The 18,625-nt window shown below is 39.3% G+C and overlaps 1 protein-coding gene across 1 annotated transcript; it reads left to right on the top strand.

Moving 5' to 3' along the window:
* The first annotated feature begins 85 nt into the window (after nt 1–85).
* LOC139735793 (zinc finger CCHC domain-containing protein 8-like) lies at nt 86–17,783 on the top strand. Its single transcript, XM_071646544.1, has 12 exons — nt 86–266; nt 3,036–3,078; nt 4,098–4,172; nt 4,648–4,765; nt 5,151–5,311; nt 7,516–7,578; nt 9,050–9,116; nt 10,012–10,157; nt 11,128–11,276; nt 13,613–13,731; nt 16,291–16,513; nt 16,981–17,783. The coding sequence occupies exons 1-12, from the start codon at nt 86–88 to the stop codon at nt 17,781–17,783; spliced, it is 2,148 nt and encodes a 715-aa protein (XP_071502645.1).
* The last annotated feature ends 842 nt before the right edge of the window (nt 17,784–18,625 follow it).

Here is an 18,625-nt window from a genome sequence, read left to right as displayed (position 1 = left end):
GATCCTTTTCATGCATGGTACAAGTACACTGAGCTGTGTTGTTTTGATGCTGGCTTAGCCTCGCGCATGCGTCCTCTGAGACAAAATGGCAGCCCCCATGGAGTCGCAAGACGATAAAGCTGAAGATGTGTTTGGAAATTCTTCCCTATTTGAAGAATTTGGTACAACGATTCTGAGTTGTAAGCACCGAAGAGAAACAAAAGCACCGGAATGGGACTCTGAGAAAAAAGTTCTTACAGAGGAAATCAACAAATTGAAGCAAGAAAATATCCTTTGCTTTTTGGCAGCTTTGTGTGCGTGTGATGCCTGTGGCTGTGCAATGTGAGCGCTGTGCGGCGTGGGAATCCCCACGTAAGGCCACATCCGCCACAATGCCATTTGTCTTTGTCAGTGTAAGATAGACATTTTTTTTTTTTTTTTTTTTTTTTTTTACAATGTTTGTGTATAGGCCCCGAATGCAGTTTGTCTTTGTATGATATTTTGTTTTTGTTTCTGTGAACGTAAATTTTGTGATATGAAATTGAACGAAATTCAAACAAATTTAAAAGAATAAAAAAAAAGAAAAGAAACCATGCCCATGCCATAACACGCCAAGGCCATGCATCATGCATCATGAGTGACCATACAAACATCAGAACATGGCTATCACATCGCCACGCCACATAAAGGGTCTTATACTGTGAACTTATACAGGGCAGGGACAGCTAGACACAGGCCACAGCCACACTTTGTACTGGTACCAAAGTCAAGGAGCAGAGCAGAGTAGAGGCACAGATGCACAGTACAGTCGGTAAATTTTACTCAGAGTCAGAGCTACCAAGTCTCATCTCACGCATTCTGCGTGAGACTCAAGCATTTAGGGTCCGTCTCACGATCTCGCGCATGGCACCCATTTTTCTCACGCATTGGGTGAAATCTGCAACTTGGGCCTATTAATAATGAGCATAGCTCAAAGGATTAAAGTGATAGTTGCAATTGAAGGTATATTTCCCTCTTTTCTTTCAAAATAAGTAAAAAGTAGTCACTTAAGTATGCACCTGATCGCACTGTTAAGAGCTAAAAGTTGAATAAGCTCCCTACTAACCCCTCGCACACCCTCGTTCACACGCACATGCCAGAGCTACCAAGTCTCGCGCATTCTGTGTGAGACTCAAGCATTTAGGGGCCATCTCAAGATCTCACACATGGCACCCATTTTTCTCACGCATCGGGCGAAGTCTGCAACTTGAGCCTATATTAATAATGAGCATAGCTCAAAGGATTATTAAAGTGATAGTTGCAATTGAAGGTATATTTCCGTTTTGTCTGTCAAAATAAGTAAAAACTAGTCACTTAAGTGTACATGCACCTGATCGCACCAAGTTCCCTACAGTGCGAGGGGGAAAAAACCCCTCCCACACCCTCCCTCGCACACACATTCGTGCGCCGAGATGCCGAGTCATGAAAATCTCACTGACAAAATAGTTTTGAACTTGGCATCCCCGACATGTCCATTGATATCCATATAACAATAAATATATCCCAGTAGGCCCTACTGAATTGAATATGCCGTATAAACAGTAGACTATAGACCTATCTATTCAGTGAGTCTAATTTTTTCGAGAATCGGGACTTCTGCACGATTTTGTGAGTGGTTGAATTCGGGATCATGGAGCAGTAATATTGCCAATATATGCTTGCAGGTGGCATAATTCATGTCATTAATGTTTTTTTTTTTGCGTTTTTTTTTTTTTAAATTCGCGAATGGCATCCGACTTGCGAAATTCATGAAAATAAAAACCTCGCAAAGATATACATACGTTGTAATTGTATGTACAGTAAGCTTATACTGGTGCTGGTAGTATGCGGTAGACTGTTTCTACTGTTAAAGTGGATATTTTTGTGCAACTGATTTTTCACGCTCTGCCAGGTAAGAAGAGTTTCGCATGTTTTGTTTGTAATTCCGCGGAATCAAAAGACATCAACTACTGGAATGAAATATTTACTGTATGGCAAGCAAAAATATTGGCATGCTTTTATTTTTGCGCTACTAATGCGCGAAAATTTCACCACCGCAAAAATTTCCACTTTTACAGTACATTACGTGATGGTACTGTCATGGGGCTATTGTAAAAAAAACCTGCGCCAATGTTTGACCTCCCCTTCCAAAATTCGACCCTGCGCAAAAACATAGGTTCTTCTTAGAAACAGATAAACCTGCTGAAAAAAAAACCCAAAAAGATCTCCAATGGAATGACTGTCAAGTGAATTGATGTACACTTGTACATGTAGTCTTGGCCTATGAAACCAGAGAAAGCACAATTCATATTGATATCAAAATCAACAATGTTAATGGATGTTGAATGAGATATCCTGCAAATTCTGCATCTGTTATCACTTCTGTAGATATCTTTCTTTTTTTTTTTTTTTCGTCGTCTTCCTACAGTAGATGATACTGGTGCTTTTTATTGTTAGTATATGTAACTGCACAGGTAAACTGAAAACTGCTGGGCTACCCAAATTACACACAAGCCATCAAATTTTTGCATTTTGTTTTCATTGTTTTTCATTGTTTGCAAACATTTTCATCGTTTGCAAAGTATTGAAATACACCGTACATGCATGACTGCACCTCGCACCACACCAGTATGCAGATACACCACAAGGTGGCTAGTACTTTAATTGAAAGGAGAAAAAGAGTATACAGCATTGCACAGTTCAAGTGCTGCAAAATTGCAGATCCAGTTACAGTTTGCATGTAGGCCTACCGGTATGTTTGCCTTTTACATGTTAACATCCAGAATTACCTCATTACTTTGATGTTTATTCCTTTTCTCTTTTTTTTTTCCACAACACAGATGAATCTGAAAGAAAGTCTTAGAAACTGTTGCTACCTACTTTAAGAGAGTCTTTTATCTTATGAGGGGAACTTTCTTGAGTATACTTTTACTTACCCAGTCCCAGCATGGAATATGCTCTGTACATACAAATTAATGAGTGAATGAAGAAAACTTGCTTTTTGTCCTTTAGTGTATCCTTAACAGCACTGCCATCACATCAAAGGTTGCGGTCCTGGTTAAAAGTATGCATTCAAGCCAAGTGAGTACTCAACTCTTCAGTGTAGCTACACTTGGAGATAATGGGGAGAATTGTACATTATGCATAATGTAATCCTACCAGTTGTGGAAATATCACATTCATAGAAAATAGAAATAGAAAAAATAGAAACCCTTGAAAACATTTAATGAAAGAAGTAATTAAAAAGAATGCAGTAGATAAGCTCAGCAAAGCTATAATGGATTTGCTACAAAGTTTTGGAAAGAAATCCTGTTTCACCAGTCAACTCAAAGAGATCCTTAAATACACAATGTAAATATGGATTATGGAGCAGCAACAGGGTAGCAAATGTACTTTGTTGGTACTACTTGTACGAGATATTTTCCATTTAAGTTACAGTCACTACAGCAAACAGGAATTCGCATCAAATTTGATTTGAAATGAAAATATCTTGTGATGTAAGCATCTTGTCTCTGGGTTTATGGAATACAAAGGCTGGACATCTGTGCCTAATATCATCATGCACCTGACTTGCTACACTCCATTCACTTTGTAGTTGAAGCAATGGATAAGAAATGAATTGCATAATAAAGTGGAGCATTTGTTGTAATTGTACATGTACCTCAAAATGCCAGCATAATGAACTCAATATTTAAGGTTTGCCATATTTCTGTGACCCTTGCAACACATTTATCTGCACCGTAAAAAAAATGTTAAAGAATTTTTAATGCAAATTGTCAGACTGATCTATGTCTCTATGTTCTTTTTTTTAATTGGTTTTGTTTGCTTTATAGATGCAATTTGGCTATCTACAACCCTAAATAGCTCATATAGTAGTATGATTTTATATTCATATATGTCTTTTAACATATGACTTTTACCTATTTATTGAGGCGCTTCAGCAACTACCTAGATGTCGTGTTACTACAATGCAAACTCCTCTAGTTGGAGAACCAAGGATATACTCTGTTTGGAGTGTACTTAATGCATTTCAAATGTATGTAATCCTGAGAAGTTGAGGTTTGGTAGTTTGTAGTCAAGTTTTGCCCTTTTCTTCCCAGGGGTTATAAAGTTGCCGAGAGCAAGCAAGATGGACCCGTAGCTCAAGTTGTCTACATGAACCACAGCAGTGTATCGTAAGTGAATTGACATCCATATTTGTGTATTAGCATGGCATATCTGACAGATCATATTATTGTGAGATGACAGCTGAAATGTGAGAGATATGATTTAGCAACATATTTGCTGGTTGTGTCATGCTTTGTAACATACACTATATTAGCTTCTTTAACCCATTGAGAATGGTTTGATTTTGCTTCAACATGCATTTTCCATAGACACCTGCCCGAGTATACTCGGGACTCGTCCTCAAAGAGTTAAGTCAGAAGAAACTTGAAAGTCATTTTTCGTGTTAATTGTCAGTTGATTGAGGTAGTTCATAGAATAGCAGTACATGTCCTTTCAGGCAGTGCTCCAAACCATTGATTTGTTTTTCTTCACAGCACTTTCATGCCATTGAATCATTCTCTAATTACCATCTGCCCTCACAGAGGATGCTATTGTTTTTACTCTCAATATTTGTTGATATTGCTTTTCACATATCTTCCACAGTAAATACAGACATGAAGTTGAGAATTTCTTCGAGCATCTCTGCCACCGATCTCTGCATCAAAAAGCTGTCGCCACGGGCAACAAAACTCAGCTGGATGATGTTACTCCACTTCCACAGGTTGGACTAGAAAAGATATTTCATTTTCCAGATGTAAATTTGTATAAAATTTGTTTTTTTTGTGTGTTACAAGGGGAAGTTATGAAAAAGAGCGAGTACAAAATAATGACAAAGAAAATGATTGAAAGTTTTTACCAAAGATAACAAATTTACCTCAGTTATGTTGTTGTTGTTTCTATTGATGTCATTGGTTCTTCTGAGGTGAGTGATGGAAATCTCAATGAAATTTAATTGGCGATGTGAATGTCTCATCATTTGTGCATTTTCTCATTTTACTTGTGGAATATCACAACTTATTTCTTGAAGTGACTTGAGTTTTCTCGGAGTGTTTTTCTCAAAGTTATCTCAAGGTCCTTTGCTCAGAGTGTATCCTCTTCTCTTGCAGAGGTCCTCCATGGTTCTAACAGAGAACCCCGACCCAGCAACCAGAGAAGCCTTCACCGCCACTGGCAACGTGCAATACTACATGTCTTTCTGCCTGGATTCCATGGGGCGCCCTCTACTGGACGGGAATGCCCAACTGACCGAAGGTTGGGAAATACCCCCGTATCCTTGGAAACACTCTTGAGTCGATGACATTAATGGATCACAACAGGTCGTTTCAATGATAAAGAAGTTAGAATTTGATATTACTAGTACGTATACTATTTATGGATTGAAAAAGAAGGTCAGTATGTGTTAAAGGTACTGTTTACCACTGGGAGCAGTGATTTAAAAAAAATATTGTTTGTTTTCTTTCAATTTTTTGCTCAGATAAATTCACAAGCATTGCACTGACTTTAATGAAACTTACAGTTGTAGTAGGGTTATATACTACACTTCAATGTTGAGAGAATGGAAAAAAAATATTGAGAGTCAAGGTACAAGGCTATGTGTTTACAGTCTCTCCTTCCATCTCACATTATGTAGTGAGGAAGATGTGTCCTGATGCAGTTACCATGGTAACCTTACAATGATCAATGACTATCATGTGTGAGGGATGTTGGCAGGGAGAGTTGAAGGAACCCTAAACCAAAATATGTGGATTAGGTGAAAGCAGCAATGTTAGCAGAAGGCATCAGTGAAAGTTTGAGAAAAATTCGGGCAATTGATTCAAAAGGTATTAGTGTTTTTTTTTTTTTTTTAAGTTTTGGTGCCATCATCACTGGATGTGAAGACTATTACAGTTCTTGATGTCACTCATGGACAACATCACAGAGAAAATATGAGGAGAATTCCATAAAATCTAATATTTCTAGCATATTGAAAAAGCACTTGACTTACCCATTGGAAAGCAGGGGTAATGATATTACACTTCGCATATGTCAAAAACAAGTCAATGGAATGTGCACTTTTTATGAAGAATGAAATTTTGTGGAATTCTCCCTATATTTTCTATACATTCAATTCAATTCACTTTATTGATAATCATAGAAATGGAAATATATACAGAGTAAAATGTGTCGGGGAGTTCACAAAGAAAGCCAAAGGCTTGAGACAAGTGATCCCATTTAGGAGAGTTGGATACATAAGAATATACATGCAAATGCAAATTCAGAGTTACATTCAGATTACTTCATGACAGTTACAGATAACATAGACAAATAAGATGAAATAAAAGACATATGCTAAGTACTACATTACACAAATGAAACAAACAGACAGAACAACACTAACAAAGATGGACTGATACAATTCAATAGGCATTTAAAAGATATTGTTTATATCTAGACTTAACCCTAACTTACCTGGGCTATTTAGCGAGCTTGAATTCCTGGGGGGGGGGGGGGCCATTATGGCCACCCCTTCAGATCTCGGCCGTTGATCGCGCGATCGCCGCAAAATTTTGCATGAACATAAAGCCGGATGTAATCTACAAGACTGCTAAGTTAGATTTTCAAAAAATTTGCATTTTCTATTTTAAATCAATTAATTATGCAAATATATGCAAAAAACCTCATTTTCATCTGTAATTGGCTTATAAAAGCTTATGGAATGCTGATTTTTTTGTGTAAATATTCCTAGTGACATTCCAAACATTTGCGTGTAAAAAAAGATTCAGTATCAAAATTAATTTCTTATGTTTTTTATTGTTTTATCAATTTTTTATGTATTTCCTTGTTTTTTCGAACTTTTGTTTTTGTTATTTTTTTCAACAGAATTTGTCATACACATTTTTTGAAGCATAATTATACTAAAATGAATTGATTTCAGCCATTAAAATAAAAAATATGAATCTTTATATGAATTAATTGAAAAAACACAATTTGTATTGACTTTGTACACAAAATCACGTTTTTGAGCAATTTTGGGGTTGACGAAAATTTTTTGAAGGGGCGTGGCTTCGGAACGGTATGCTCGGGCGCGACAAATTTGGTCTCAAAAGTTGCGTGAGACTTGAAAGTAAAAAGTCAGCGAGCGGCGCGGTCAAAAAATTTTGCGCGCCGGAATGGTCGCGGAATTTGTCGAGGGGGGGGCCATTATGGCCCCCCCCCCCCCCCCCAGGTAAGTTAGGGTTAAAGGCACTTTGAGTGGATACATTGTCTATAATGACATCATGGAGTGTGGTAGTCTCTTTCCCCAGCAATGACAGCACCATAACTTCTAAAATTTATAACTTTTGAATTAATTTTCTGACTTTCCTCACACTTTCCCTTAAATGTTCTGCTAATATGTCTGCTTTCCTTCAATCCACATTTGTGTTTGGGTATTGGTTTCCTTTAAAGAAGGTTGCAATGATCTCTATTTCCTGAATGACCACCAATCACCAGTTATCTGCCTGTCTTCAGGGAAGTGCTGCCAATAGACGAGAAGCCCAGTGCGCCATCTAGAGGGTAAAGATGATGTCTCTCATACGTCAACGCGACGTGGATTTGACATTCGTACCACTCCTGTATATGCCACATATTTTTTGTGGTCTTTATTTTTCGCAAAGTTTGCGAGACGGGTGCTAAGCGAAAATGTAACTACATGCAAAAAAAATTTAAATTTCGATTCTGACACGAATGCGAACTGCATGCATAAATTTCTCTGTTTGTTATTGTTCTCCATGATCACAATTTAAGCACTCACAAACTTGTCACGTGCCCAATTCGTAAAACTTAGATTTGCTAAATATTTGGCGTATATAGTAGTGGAGTTATTCCTCATGAGTCCCCTTCCCATTGCCAATGGCTGATTTTGTGAAATATTGAATGTGAGTTTACCAAATAACCCCATTAAGTATACTTCTGTGCGATTGATATCACAAAATATCTAAGCTCATTTTGATTCAGTACTTTGGTATGGTCCCGACCTACTGACATACATATTCATTATGCCAAGAATTATATTAAATCGCTACGTTTTCAACGTAAACAAATGTTCACTCATACTTTGTGAATGCACATTCCAAGAGTGGCTTCAATGCTATGGGGTAATTCCATGAAGTTGGGGCAGTGTCCATGTAGCATCGTGATATTTAAAAAATACATTTCAGCATAACTCAATATTAATTATGCTATACATTTGTTGTTTGTAGGCTTTACATTTGCATTGAGGCTATACATTTTCCTGGAAATTTTGTGCCATTCAGACTCAATTTTGATGAAGTTATTAAACAATATGTAACAGTGTCCTGTAGCATCGTGACGTGTCCATGTAGCATTGTGATATTTTAAAATTTGGTCCTAAGAGACAAATTATGGCAATTAGCTTGACCAAAATTTGATGCAATATGCATATGTACAAGATATGAATAAGATAGCTAAATATCTCAAATTTCCTGTACACAGTTTTAATTTTAAAAGAAAATTACAAAATGTATCATGATGCTATGTGGTGTCCTTTTTTGTGTCATTTGGTGGACACCGCGTAGCATAGTGACACATTGTGTAATTTTCTTGTAAAACTGTGGAAAGGAGAGTTAAGATATTTAGCTATCTGACTAATCTAGTAATTATGCATATTATATCAAATTTTGGTCAAGCTAATTGCATTAATGTGTCTTTTAGGACCAGATTTTAACTATCACGATGCTACATGGACACGTCACGATGCTACAGGACACTGTTACATATTGTTTTAATAACTTCATCAAAATTGAGTCTGAATGGCACAAAATTTCCAGGAAAATGTATGGTCTCAATACAAATGTAAAGCGTATAAACAATATATGTATAGCATAATTAGTATTGAGTTATGCTAAAATGTCACACTTTGTGCCCCAACTTCATGGAATTACCCTACGATATGACAATTTTTATTGAGATATGCTTTTAAAAGGAGAATGTGCACATCATTATTTTTATCCCTTTCACCACACAGTGGCAGGGCCAAGGCTGCTTGCTTCAACTGTGGCAACGAGAAACACTCACTGAGAGAGTGCCCTCTGGTGAGTGATATCAGCCAGTTGATCCCTTGTTTTATATCTTTGTTCATACAGAGAAACTACACCTGACTACTATCTCTCATTCTTTGAAGTTAAGAAGTTTAGAAGTTTGGAAGTGCAGAAGTTCAGAAGTGTACAAGTTTGGAAGTTTAGAAGTTTGGAAGTTTAGAAGTTTTGGAAGTTTGGAAGTTTAGAAGTTTTTAAGTTTAGAAGTTTAACTCCTTGGAGTTTACTTTCATGAGAGGCCCATCTTGTCTCTCCTCCGCTTGCTTACCCTGCTACTTTGTGGTATTATTGATAGCTTACTATTGCATCATAAGAGATAGATTTACGCTTTGTATGTATACGCTTTGTATGTATGTGAGTGGAGCGGCATGTCTTCATACATCCTTCCAGATTTTTTTTTTTTTTTTGGTCATAATCTTTATCACTTACAAAAGTTTGGAGTGAATAGAAATAAAGCTGTTATTTAGAATTCACACACAAGCTTGTAAATTTACACAAGAATAATTCCTTGCAGTGTACACAGACTTCTAAAGTGTAAATACTCTTGGTGGCCTTAAACAGAGATTACATAGATGCGTTTATGACTCTTGCCTTTTATTTTCAGGGGTGGGGGGTAGGATGAGAAATGAGGATTAGAATATCACGTAAGAGATATAATATGTATATATTGTCGGTGGCGGATCCAGGCGGGGGCGCACCGGGCGTGCACTCCCTCTTTATTGTTTGTTAAAACAAAAGAAATAAAGAGAAAAATGGAGAGGGGGCATGCGCCCCCCCTTTAATTTTGTAAAGGCGCTCCCTCTCAACGAGATTCCTGGATCTGCCCTTGATTGTAGCAGGTTAATGATACTTGTGAATGCCAATGCCCTTGTGATATCTTTAACCCATGCAGCCCCGTGACTTGGTGCGGATCAGTGAGAACAAGAGGCTCTTTATGAGCACAGCGTCCTCCCCGGCTCAAACCATATCGGGCAGGAGGTACCACGCCGATCGGGAGATGTCGGAGAAGTTCAAGCAGTTCAAACCTGGCGTGATAGGGTAAGTGAAGGGCATTCATCTCTCAAGCATGTCACCGAGTGCATATAATTTTTGTAGAGTGTTGGTGCAATGGTGACATTATCCTTTTTGTTTGTGTGCCTAGAATGTATGTTGAACATGCAATAACATATGCAGTGCCATACCATGTCCAAGTTGATTTTGATTGCAAGCACAAAATTATGTGCACAGAATGTGGGAATTTCATCAAAATTACATGTAAAGTTTGAAAGTTAATGAATGTCTAAGTTTTGCATGTTTTCACAGAACACATACAGTAAGTAGAGGTCATGGTGTCACCATTGCCCAGCTCATGGTCTGTACCCAAAAATGTTATTAACCCGTTAGAGGACGAGTCCCAAGTATGCTCGGGCAGGGGTCTATGGGAAATGCGTGTTGTAGCAAAATCAGCCTATCCTCAACGGTTTGAAATCATTATTTAGTGGCTGATTTAACAACTACAACCTCATCCCCTTAAATGCATCATTGTTATGAAGTTTGCCATTATAAGACCACTTTCAATCGGATTTGTTTGGCTGATTTTGCTCTATGCATCAAAGTCATCTTTGATATTATGTAAGATTGCATTTTAAGATTGGCGTTAAAAAAAAGAAATAAACTAGGTCATGGCATGTGTCCATACTTCAGAGATTTTCTTCGTCTTTAAGCCTTTTGTTGCTGCATTGGTGGACGGATATTTAGTAATGATAATGGATAGCGCTTAATACTGATGTTTCTAAGCACATTAATCCAGAAAAGAAGAAAAAAAAATGAGGTAAAATCTAGGATTATGTACATATGACATAACAACAACAACAAGAACAACAACAACAACAACAACAACAACAACAACAACAACAACAACAACAAACAAACTTAGGATTGAGTTAAAGGATGGAAGGATGAAAGAATCTAAGTACCAAACACAGTGTGAACAGTTTACTATTATCTGTTCATTGACTGTGTTGTGTAGTGACACCCTCCGTGAGGCTCTGGGAATCTCCGCCCACCAGCTGCCCCCCTACATCTACATGATGAGGCGGTTTGGTTACCCCCCTGGGCACCTCCTGGAGGCGCAGGTGCAGCAGTCCAAGCTCAAGGTCTACAACATCCAAGACACAGGTAAAGGCAACTCCAGCTTTGGACAAAGTCCCTATTGAAAAACACAGCAAACACTGCACTGCATCTGTTAATTGCGTCCGTCAAGGAGGGAGGTTATGTCTTCATCGGCATTTGTTAATTTGTTTGTTTGTTTGTTTGTCTGTGTGCAAAATAACTCAAAATGTTGTGAACCGATGTGGATGAAACTTACAGGAACGGTTGAAAAAGACACAAGAAACAGATGATTAAATTCTGGCAGTGATCCGGGAATTTTTATGGATTTTATGAAAGATTTTTAATATTTAGGCAAGTAAGGTCAATGAACTTAGGAGTTCAAGCTGCACATTGTTGAGGTATGCATACAGGCACTAATGTGCATGCTCTGCTCGGATGAGGCACCACGCAGCTGGAAGCTGATGACGTAACAGAAGGCTTCTATATTGGAAATGGGGCAATTTTCAGCATGCATACGCTTGAGTGGAAATCACTGATCTCATTTGGAGAACAAGATCAGTGATGGAAATGAGCGGCTTGGCGGGGTCTGCGCTCTAAGAGTGCTTCTCTAATTATGGCTGTGACAAAAAATTTCAAGATTCATACACTTCCAGTGACACCTAATGATGCATTATCCATGCATAATGTTTAACTCTATGGTTGAGTAAATGAACATGATTTGGGCTTTAATATAGAGTAAGTGCCCTTGTTTCAAGGTTTGGTGATGTTGGAGTCTTTTATAAACTTGACCTCCTTTAGATGAAATTATTAAATTGACTTACAAATCAGTTACAGCATTCTGTTTCTATATGATAAGACTTTTAATGTCATACTTTTTTTTTTTTTTTTTCCGGATCAATGCGCTTAGAAACATCAGTATTAAGCGCTATATAAATGTTATTCATTATTCATTATTCATTAAACATAGTTAATATATGAGAAGTCCGGAAATCCCCAACAGTAGCAGTTTTTAAATCACGCCTCAAAACACATCTTTTCATTTAACTGTTTGTTATTATTAAGCACATCAGAAGCTTTTGCAGCGCAGAAGAATATATGTCTATAGGTTTTGCGCTTCATAAATTGATACATTATATTATATATTATTATATATTCCCTTTTAAACCAAAGCCATCAGGGTCATTTTCAGGAAAAAGAGAGTATGCCAGAGACTGACTGCAGAGTCCATAGTTGCAAAACCCTGTTTTGACAGGTCTTTGTCTGCCTGAGGAATCTCACTCAGTCTTCATGTCTGTGCATCCATGTTTGTCTGTCTCTTCCTTCCCATTAGGCTGTGTGTGTATGTTTGTCTGTATGATTGTCTGTCTGTATACCTGTCTGTCCATTCATCCACCTGCTGGTCTATCCGTGTGTCTTTCTGTCTGTCCGTCCAGCCATCTGTCATCTTGATCTTTAATAATGATAATGATAATGATGATGATGATGATAGTAATGATAATGATAATAGTAATGATATTAATATAATATGGACATGCCTTGAGGGGGATATGACATTTATTGCCCGAACCAGAATTGTATTGCCCGAGTCAAAGATGAGGGCAATACTATTCTAGTGAGGGCAATGAATGTCGTATCCCCCAAAAGGACAGTCCATATTATCATTATTACCCATTTTCAGGCATTTCAGGCATCTTCGAGCAGTTACATTACAATGTAAACTTCCCAATTTACGGTAACAAAGTCCACTCGGCGTCAGGTCGAATCCTACACCACTGCGCTCAACTACACCCATATGCTTGCACACAACCCCATGCACAATCAGGTACGCCGCACACTCACACAGTCGCAGCGACCGTCCTTGCTTTTTAAGTCCTAACGTATGGGAATTTGCCCTTCATCGTGAAACCTCTTCACGAGCGATGCATGTGTCACAGATTTGTGAATGTCTCCTCTTTGTGATTGACCGCAATGTTTACATGTAAAGTGAATGGTGAGACCCGGATCGAGGGTGATACGCACTAATATCACCCGCTGACCTCGACGACCGAGCAAAATACCAACTGCAATTGCCCCGCAAAACTACCTCATATGGGTAATAATAATGATTATGGTAATGATAATGATAATATAAATGATTGACCGCAATGTTTACATGTAAAGTGAATGGTGAGACCCGGATCGAGGGTGATACGCACTAATATCACCCGCTGACCTCGACGACCGAGCAAAATACCAACTGCAATTGCCCCGCAAAACTACCTCATATGGGTAATAATAATGATTATGGTAATGATAATGATAATAATAATGATAATAAATAACACTTATATAGCACTTAATACTGACATTTCTAAGTGCTTTAAAGTCATCTGTCCATCTGTATGTCTGTCTTTCTGTTTCAGATGAGGAGGGGGAGCTGACCGGTGAAGATACAGAGGAGGATGGGCGGCCACGCTTCAACCTCAAGAAACTCATCGACTTCCCTGGCTTCAACGTCTATCCTGGGGACCGCATCAGAGATGTGAGTATGGTCTATCCCCATTAGATCATCTTTTTGGAGGAAGGATATGTGCTCATTGTCCGTGTGGAAAAGAGTGTGCCATTTTTGGGTGCGTCCGCTGACAAGCGTTGGCAGGCAGAGACCATGTATTTTCGATAATTGAGATTATCAGATGAAGGGAATCTTCAAGAAGCTCAAAGGGAAAAATGTACCGATAGTCAGAGGATGACTCCACGTACCATCTGTAAACCCCCTTGTTTTGACTTCAGCTGTGTGGGTAGCCATAAATGATTTTAAAGGTAGGGGATATCTTTTACAGACCTCCCAAAATGCAGCAAAACATTAAATATGAACCTCAGGGGACTTGTTTAGGCCACTGCTGAGAAATTTCGAAGTCAACAGTTATCTACAATTTGAATAATGCTCAAAACTCAACTACTCAGTAGTTCTGTGTGTCAGCCACACTTAAGCCTTTTTGTTGCAGTCTTCTGTATTTTTTATCTATAAACACAAATCTAAAAGTATAAGAGCTGATGTAATAACATATAGAGTGTGTGGCAAGAATGTATGTAGAAATGTTTGCAAGTTTTGATGAACTTTCTTCACAAAATATACATGATGGACACACATGCAGTGCATGGGTCTGCAAAGGTAGCCTAGTAATGTACTGGAATTTACGGTGAGCCCCGAAAAAAATTCAATTCCAAATCTAACGGTCAAAAAAGTGTACTAAATGTTACCTTCCACTTTTAATACTTTATGGGAGTTTCTAAAATGATACTCTCTTCAACATACCACTGTATTTATACAACTCTTCATTTAAGGCATGCAAATTGGATTCCCTACCTTTAACCTATTGAGGATGAGCTGATTTTGCTGTAATATGCATCTCCCTCAAACATCTGCCCAAGTATACTCCAGGACTAGTTTTCAATGAGTTAATAGTGTCCCTTATCCAGAAGGGGACCAGAGGACTGATAAGGGCCGATTAGACTCTGGACAAAATTCCCTTCGGTCAAAGATCTGTGAATATTCCATTTTTAGTCCTAACTGCAGCCATGAACATCCAGTGCTAATTATGAATGGCAAGAAGGATGCGAATGAGTAGATCATTGTTCAAATGAAATAATGCACAATTGGAATGATTATGTTAAAGGTCACTTAACTTTGGCCAAGAAATGTTGTATTCCAGTAAGGGGTTACACCCCTTGATATCCCCATATTTGTGAAAAATCTAACACTTAAGACTTGTAGATTTTTTTATACTCCCGCCAAACGAAGTTTGAAGGGGGTATATAGGAATCAGCGGACGGTTGGGCGGTCGGGCGGTCGGTCGGGCGGTCGGGCGGTCGGTCCGTTGCAAATCTTGCGTCACGAACTACTTCCTCAGTTTTCAACCGATTCCCATAAAACTTGGCACAGATGTGTGCCTTGGGTTGTAGATGTGCAAGACGTATTTTTTGACAGTACCCAAAAGTACGTTGCCATGGTAATGGCATATTATGGGCAAAAATGGGTACAAATCTTGCGTCGCGAACTCCTCCCACAGTTTTTGATCAATTTTTATGAAATTAGGTACAGATGTTCATCTGAATATGTTAATGTGCAAGACACATATTTCCGCAGTGGCAAAAAGTGTGTTGCCATGGTAACGGCATGTTATTGGTAAAATATAGGGCAAAATGCTTCATGGCAAAACTGCTTCATCAGTGTTCTTCCAATTCTCATGGAATTCATATTGAATGTTTGTCTTAGGATATAGGTCAGCATGACACATTTCTTGACAGTGACAAAAAGTATGTTGCCATGGTAACAGCTCACATATTATGAGCCAAAATGATGGAAAATTTTGTGTTGGAAACTACTTCCTCAGTTTTTGCCCAATTTCCATGAAACTTGGTACAGATGTGTGCCTTTGGTTGTAGATGTGCAAGACGCATTTTTTGACAGTACCCGAAAGTATGTTGCCATGGTAACGGCATATTAATGGCAGAACATCAAGGAAAGATCTTGCGGATTTAACTACTTCCTCAGTTTTTTGACCAAAGCTTATGAAATGTTGTTTTGACCAAAGCTTATGAAATGTTGTTTGGCCGGGGTATAACCAGTCGCTGTAGCGACATTTCTAGTTTTTCTTGGTGAAGTGTGGATTTGAAAAAGCCTCTACCGTTGACCGTTTCTTTTGCTCCATTATGTAAAGCCAGTTTGAACATGGTGCTGCATTGAACTTGAACGTACACCATGCATGCAGTAACAGCTGCTCTGCTTGAGATTGTCCCAAAAGGCAGCCTTCTTTCCTTTCCTCCTTCTTTCTCCCTCCTTCTCCGTTTCTTTCCTTCCTTCTTTCTCCATTTCTCCTTTCCATTTTTCCTCATCTTTTTTTCTTCCTCTCTTCTTTTATTCCTTGCACTTTTTCTCTCCTTCTTTCTTGCTATCATTTTCTCCTTCTTTATTCTTCCTTGCATTATTTCTTTCTTTCTACTTTCCTTCCTTTCTTATCATCTTTCTTTCTGTCTTCCTTTCTTGTGTGTTATTCTCTATAAACTACAAATGTCAACCTCGCTCCTTGACCCCACTTAGGATTGGAGACAGTACAACTCCATGCCGATGCAGGCATCCCACAGTAAAGAACACATGGAGCACTTACTCCGCCCCATGGCCGTGGAAGAGGAGGATCTGGCCACGCCCCTCAAGAAGCGTCGGAATGCGGACTTCCTCGAGAACAGCGGAAGCAACAAGAAGCGACAGCGGACGGAAGAGGAGACCGTCGACATGGATGTCGAAGCTGACGACGCATCCTCTTGTGAGATTTCTGTCCCTTCTTTTGTGTCCTGTGCTGCCATCTCTTGATACTCATGAGTGCTTCAGACTTTATGCCAAGTTTAGGATCTTCTTGGTCGCAACTGGCATACCTTAATACCTTTTCCATGTTGTTTCATGAAAACTTGTATTAAGAAAGCCATGAGACCGTGAATTTGTTTTCATTGTATCAGGCATTTTGTTAGTTCAATAGCCAAAAAAAAAAAAACAATACCAAAATAAAATAGAACAAAACTTGTAAAACAACAAAAGAGTTCATTTTACTTTGATTAAAGGAAGACTATCTAATCAGATATGTCTTTGTCAGATTGCATAAAGAAAAGTTTCAACTGTATATCAAGACTCATGAAACTTGTCTTCTTGCTGAAGTATCGACTTGTTTATTATCTGTGAATAATTTTGGAAAACTGTGTGGTATTGATGTCTTCTCCCTCTCTCTTGCCTGTTCAGCAACCCCGTGCCGAGGTTGGTTCCAACCGCCACTTCCACCTACCCCGGAGATGAGCACACCTCCGCCGCTGCCCCCAGGACCTGCCCCGCCCACCCCTGGCCGGACTCCAGACAAGGACATCCACAGTATACCGAGCCTGGACGACTCCCTCCCCTGGCGGAGCAAAACAGACGGCTGGCTGACGGCCAGGCGGGACTCGCAGACCTCCTCCCGCTCGGGCTCCCCGGACCTCGAGGGGCTGATGCGGGAGCGGACCAAGCTCCTGGCGGCACTCAACACACAGGAGGGCAGCACGGCGTCGTCCAGCGATGCCTTCCTGTCGGGCGTGGACACGAACGAGGAAGAGGAAGATGGAGAGGCGGCGGCACGTAAGACCAGAGAGAGGAGGGCAAAGAATCTCACAAAGCTCTCAGATGCATCCTCGGCCGACGAAAATGGACAGACGCAATCAGCTAATGACGAAAGTAACACTAATACGAGAAAAAACAATGGCAGAACTCAAAGCGTTGATGGCACAGTGTCCATCAAGGAATCTCCGGACAGTCCAGATCTTGTCGCGGAGGGTCAGGAGAGCATTGACAGCAGCCTCCCGGACACTCTCGATCTGACGGAGGGGGACAGCAGTGTCATCATCAGCCAGGACGAGGAGGTCGACGACGAGGAGAGGCCAAACCGATCCGGCGTCCCGCACCGCCGAAAGTTTTCCGCCAACATCTCGCCGCATGTCTTCGACGTTGAGGAGCCACAGAAGAGAGGAATCTTCAAGAAACTCCTGGGGATCCTGAAGAGGGACAAAAGCTAGGTGGCTTGTCAAAGACTGGTATGACTGGTGGTGATAATTTTCTGTAGAAAAATGTTTTTTTTAATCTATGTAAAGTGAAGTTTTATGTGTCCTGTTTGAAAGAAGCAGTCCCATATTTTGGAAAAGGCAATTCATTTGATTAAAAACAAAAGGCACACAGATTTACAAAATCACAGAACTAGATGAGCTTGGAAAAAGCAATTTATTTTGTAACATAACCTTTGGTTCAGACTCATCTAGTTCTGTAATACTGCATCTCCCTTCTCCTTTGATTCTCTTTGGATTCCAGGGCCCTGCTGCATGAAAGTTGAGATCAAACATATGTAAGTCAGAAAATCAAACATCAATCTCTGAATTTTCTATTTTGATTGACTGATACTTGACTTGTTTGATTTTATGACTTTTGTTTGATTGCATTTTTTTTTTTTAATGGAACAGGGCCCAGGGCTCAGGGCTCCACAACAGCTTTCTGGTATGTGATTTGCTCATATGCCCTTTTGTACATGTACATCCTCCTCAACTGTCATTTCAAATTAAAGACTAGCCACCATTAGATGTAACCTTTGACCTCTGGTGTAACATCAGAATGCCAAAATGACAGTAAATCATTCTCATGCAGTCTGAGTAGTATGAAGTGGAATTGTATTTTGTTTTTCTCCATTGCTGTGTACTGAACCGGAAGTGACATTCTTTTGTTCATGTTTCGCTTTTCCATGCTTGATAAGAGTGGTTGGTATCATTTTCATCAGCTTCTCTGAAGTAACAGAGTCATAACCCTGTCCTTAGTTATGTCAATCATTGTTTACCTTTTGTAATGCAAAATATGTAGTAGGTAGTCCTCA

The sequence above is a fragment of the Diadema antillarum genome, unplaced genomic scaffold (assembly GCF_040938485.1).
Source record: "Diadema antillarum isolate AM-2024a unplaced genomic scaffold, OU_Dant_1.0 seq00000597_RagTag, whole genome shotgun sequence".
Classification (NCBI taxonomy): domain Eukaryota; kingdom Metazoa; phylum Echinodermata; class Echinoidea; order Diadematoida; family Diadematidae; genus Diadema; species Diadema antillarum.
Note: the sequence above shows the minus strand (reverse complement) of the source record. Positions and strands in the feature narration are given on the sequence as shown.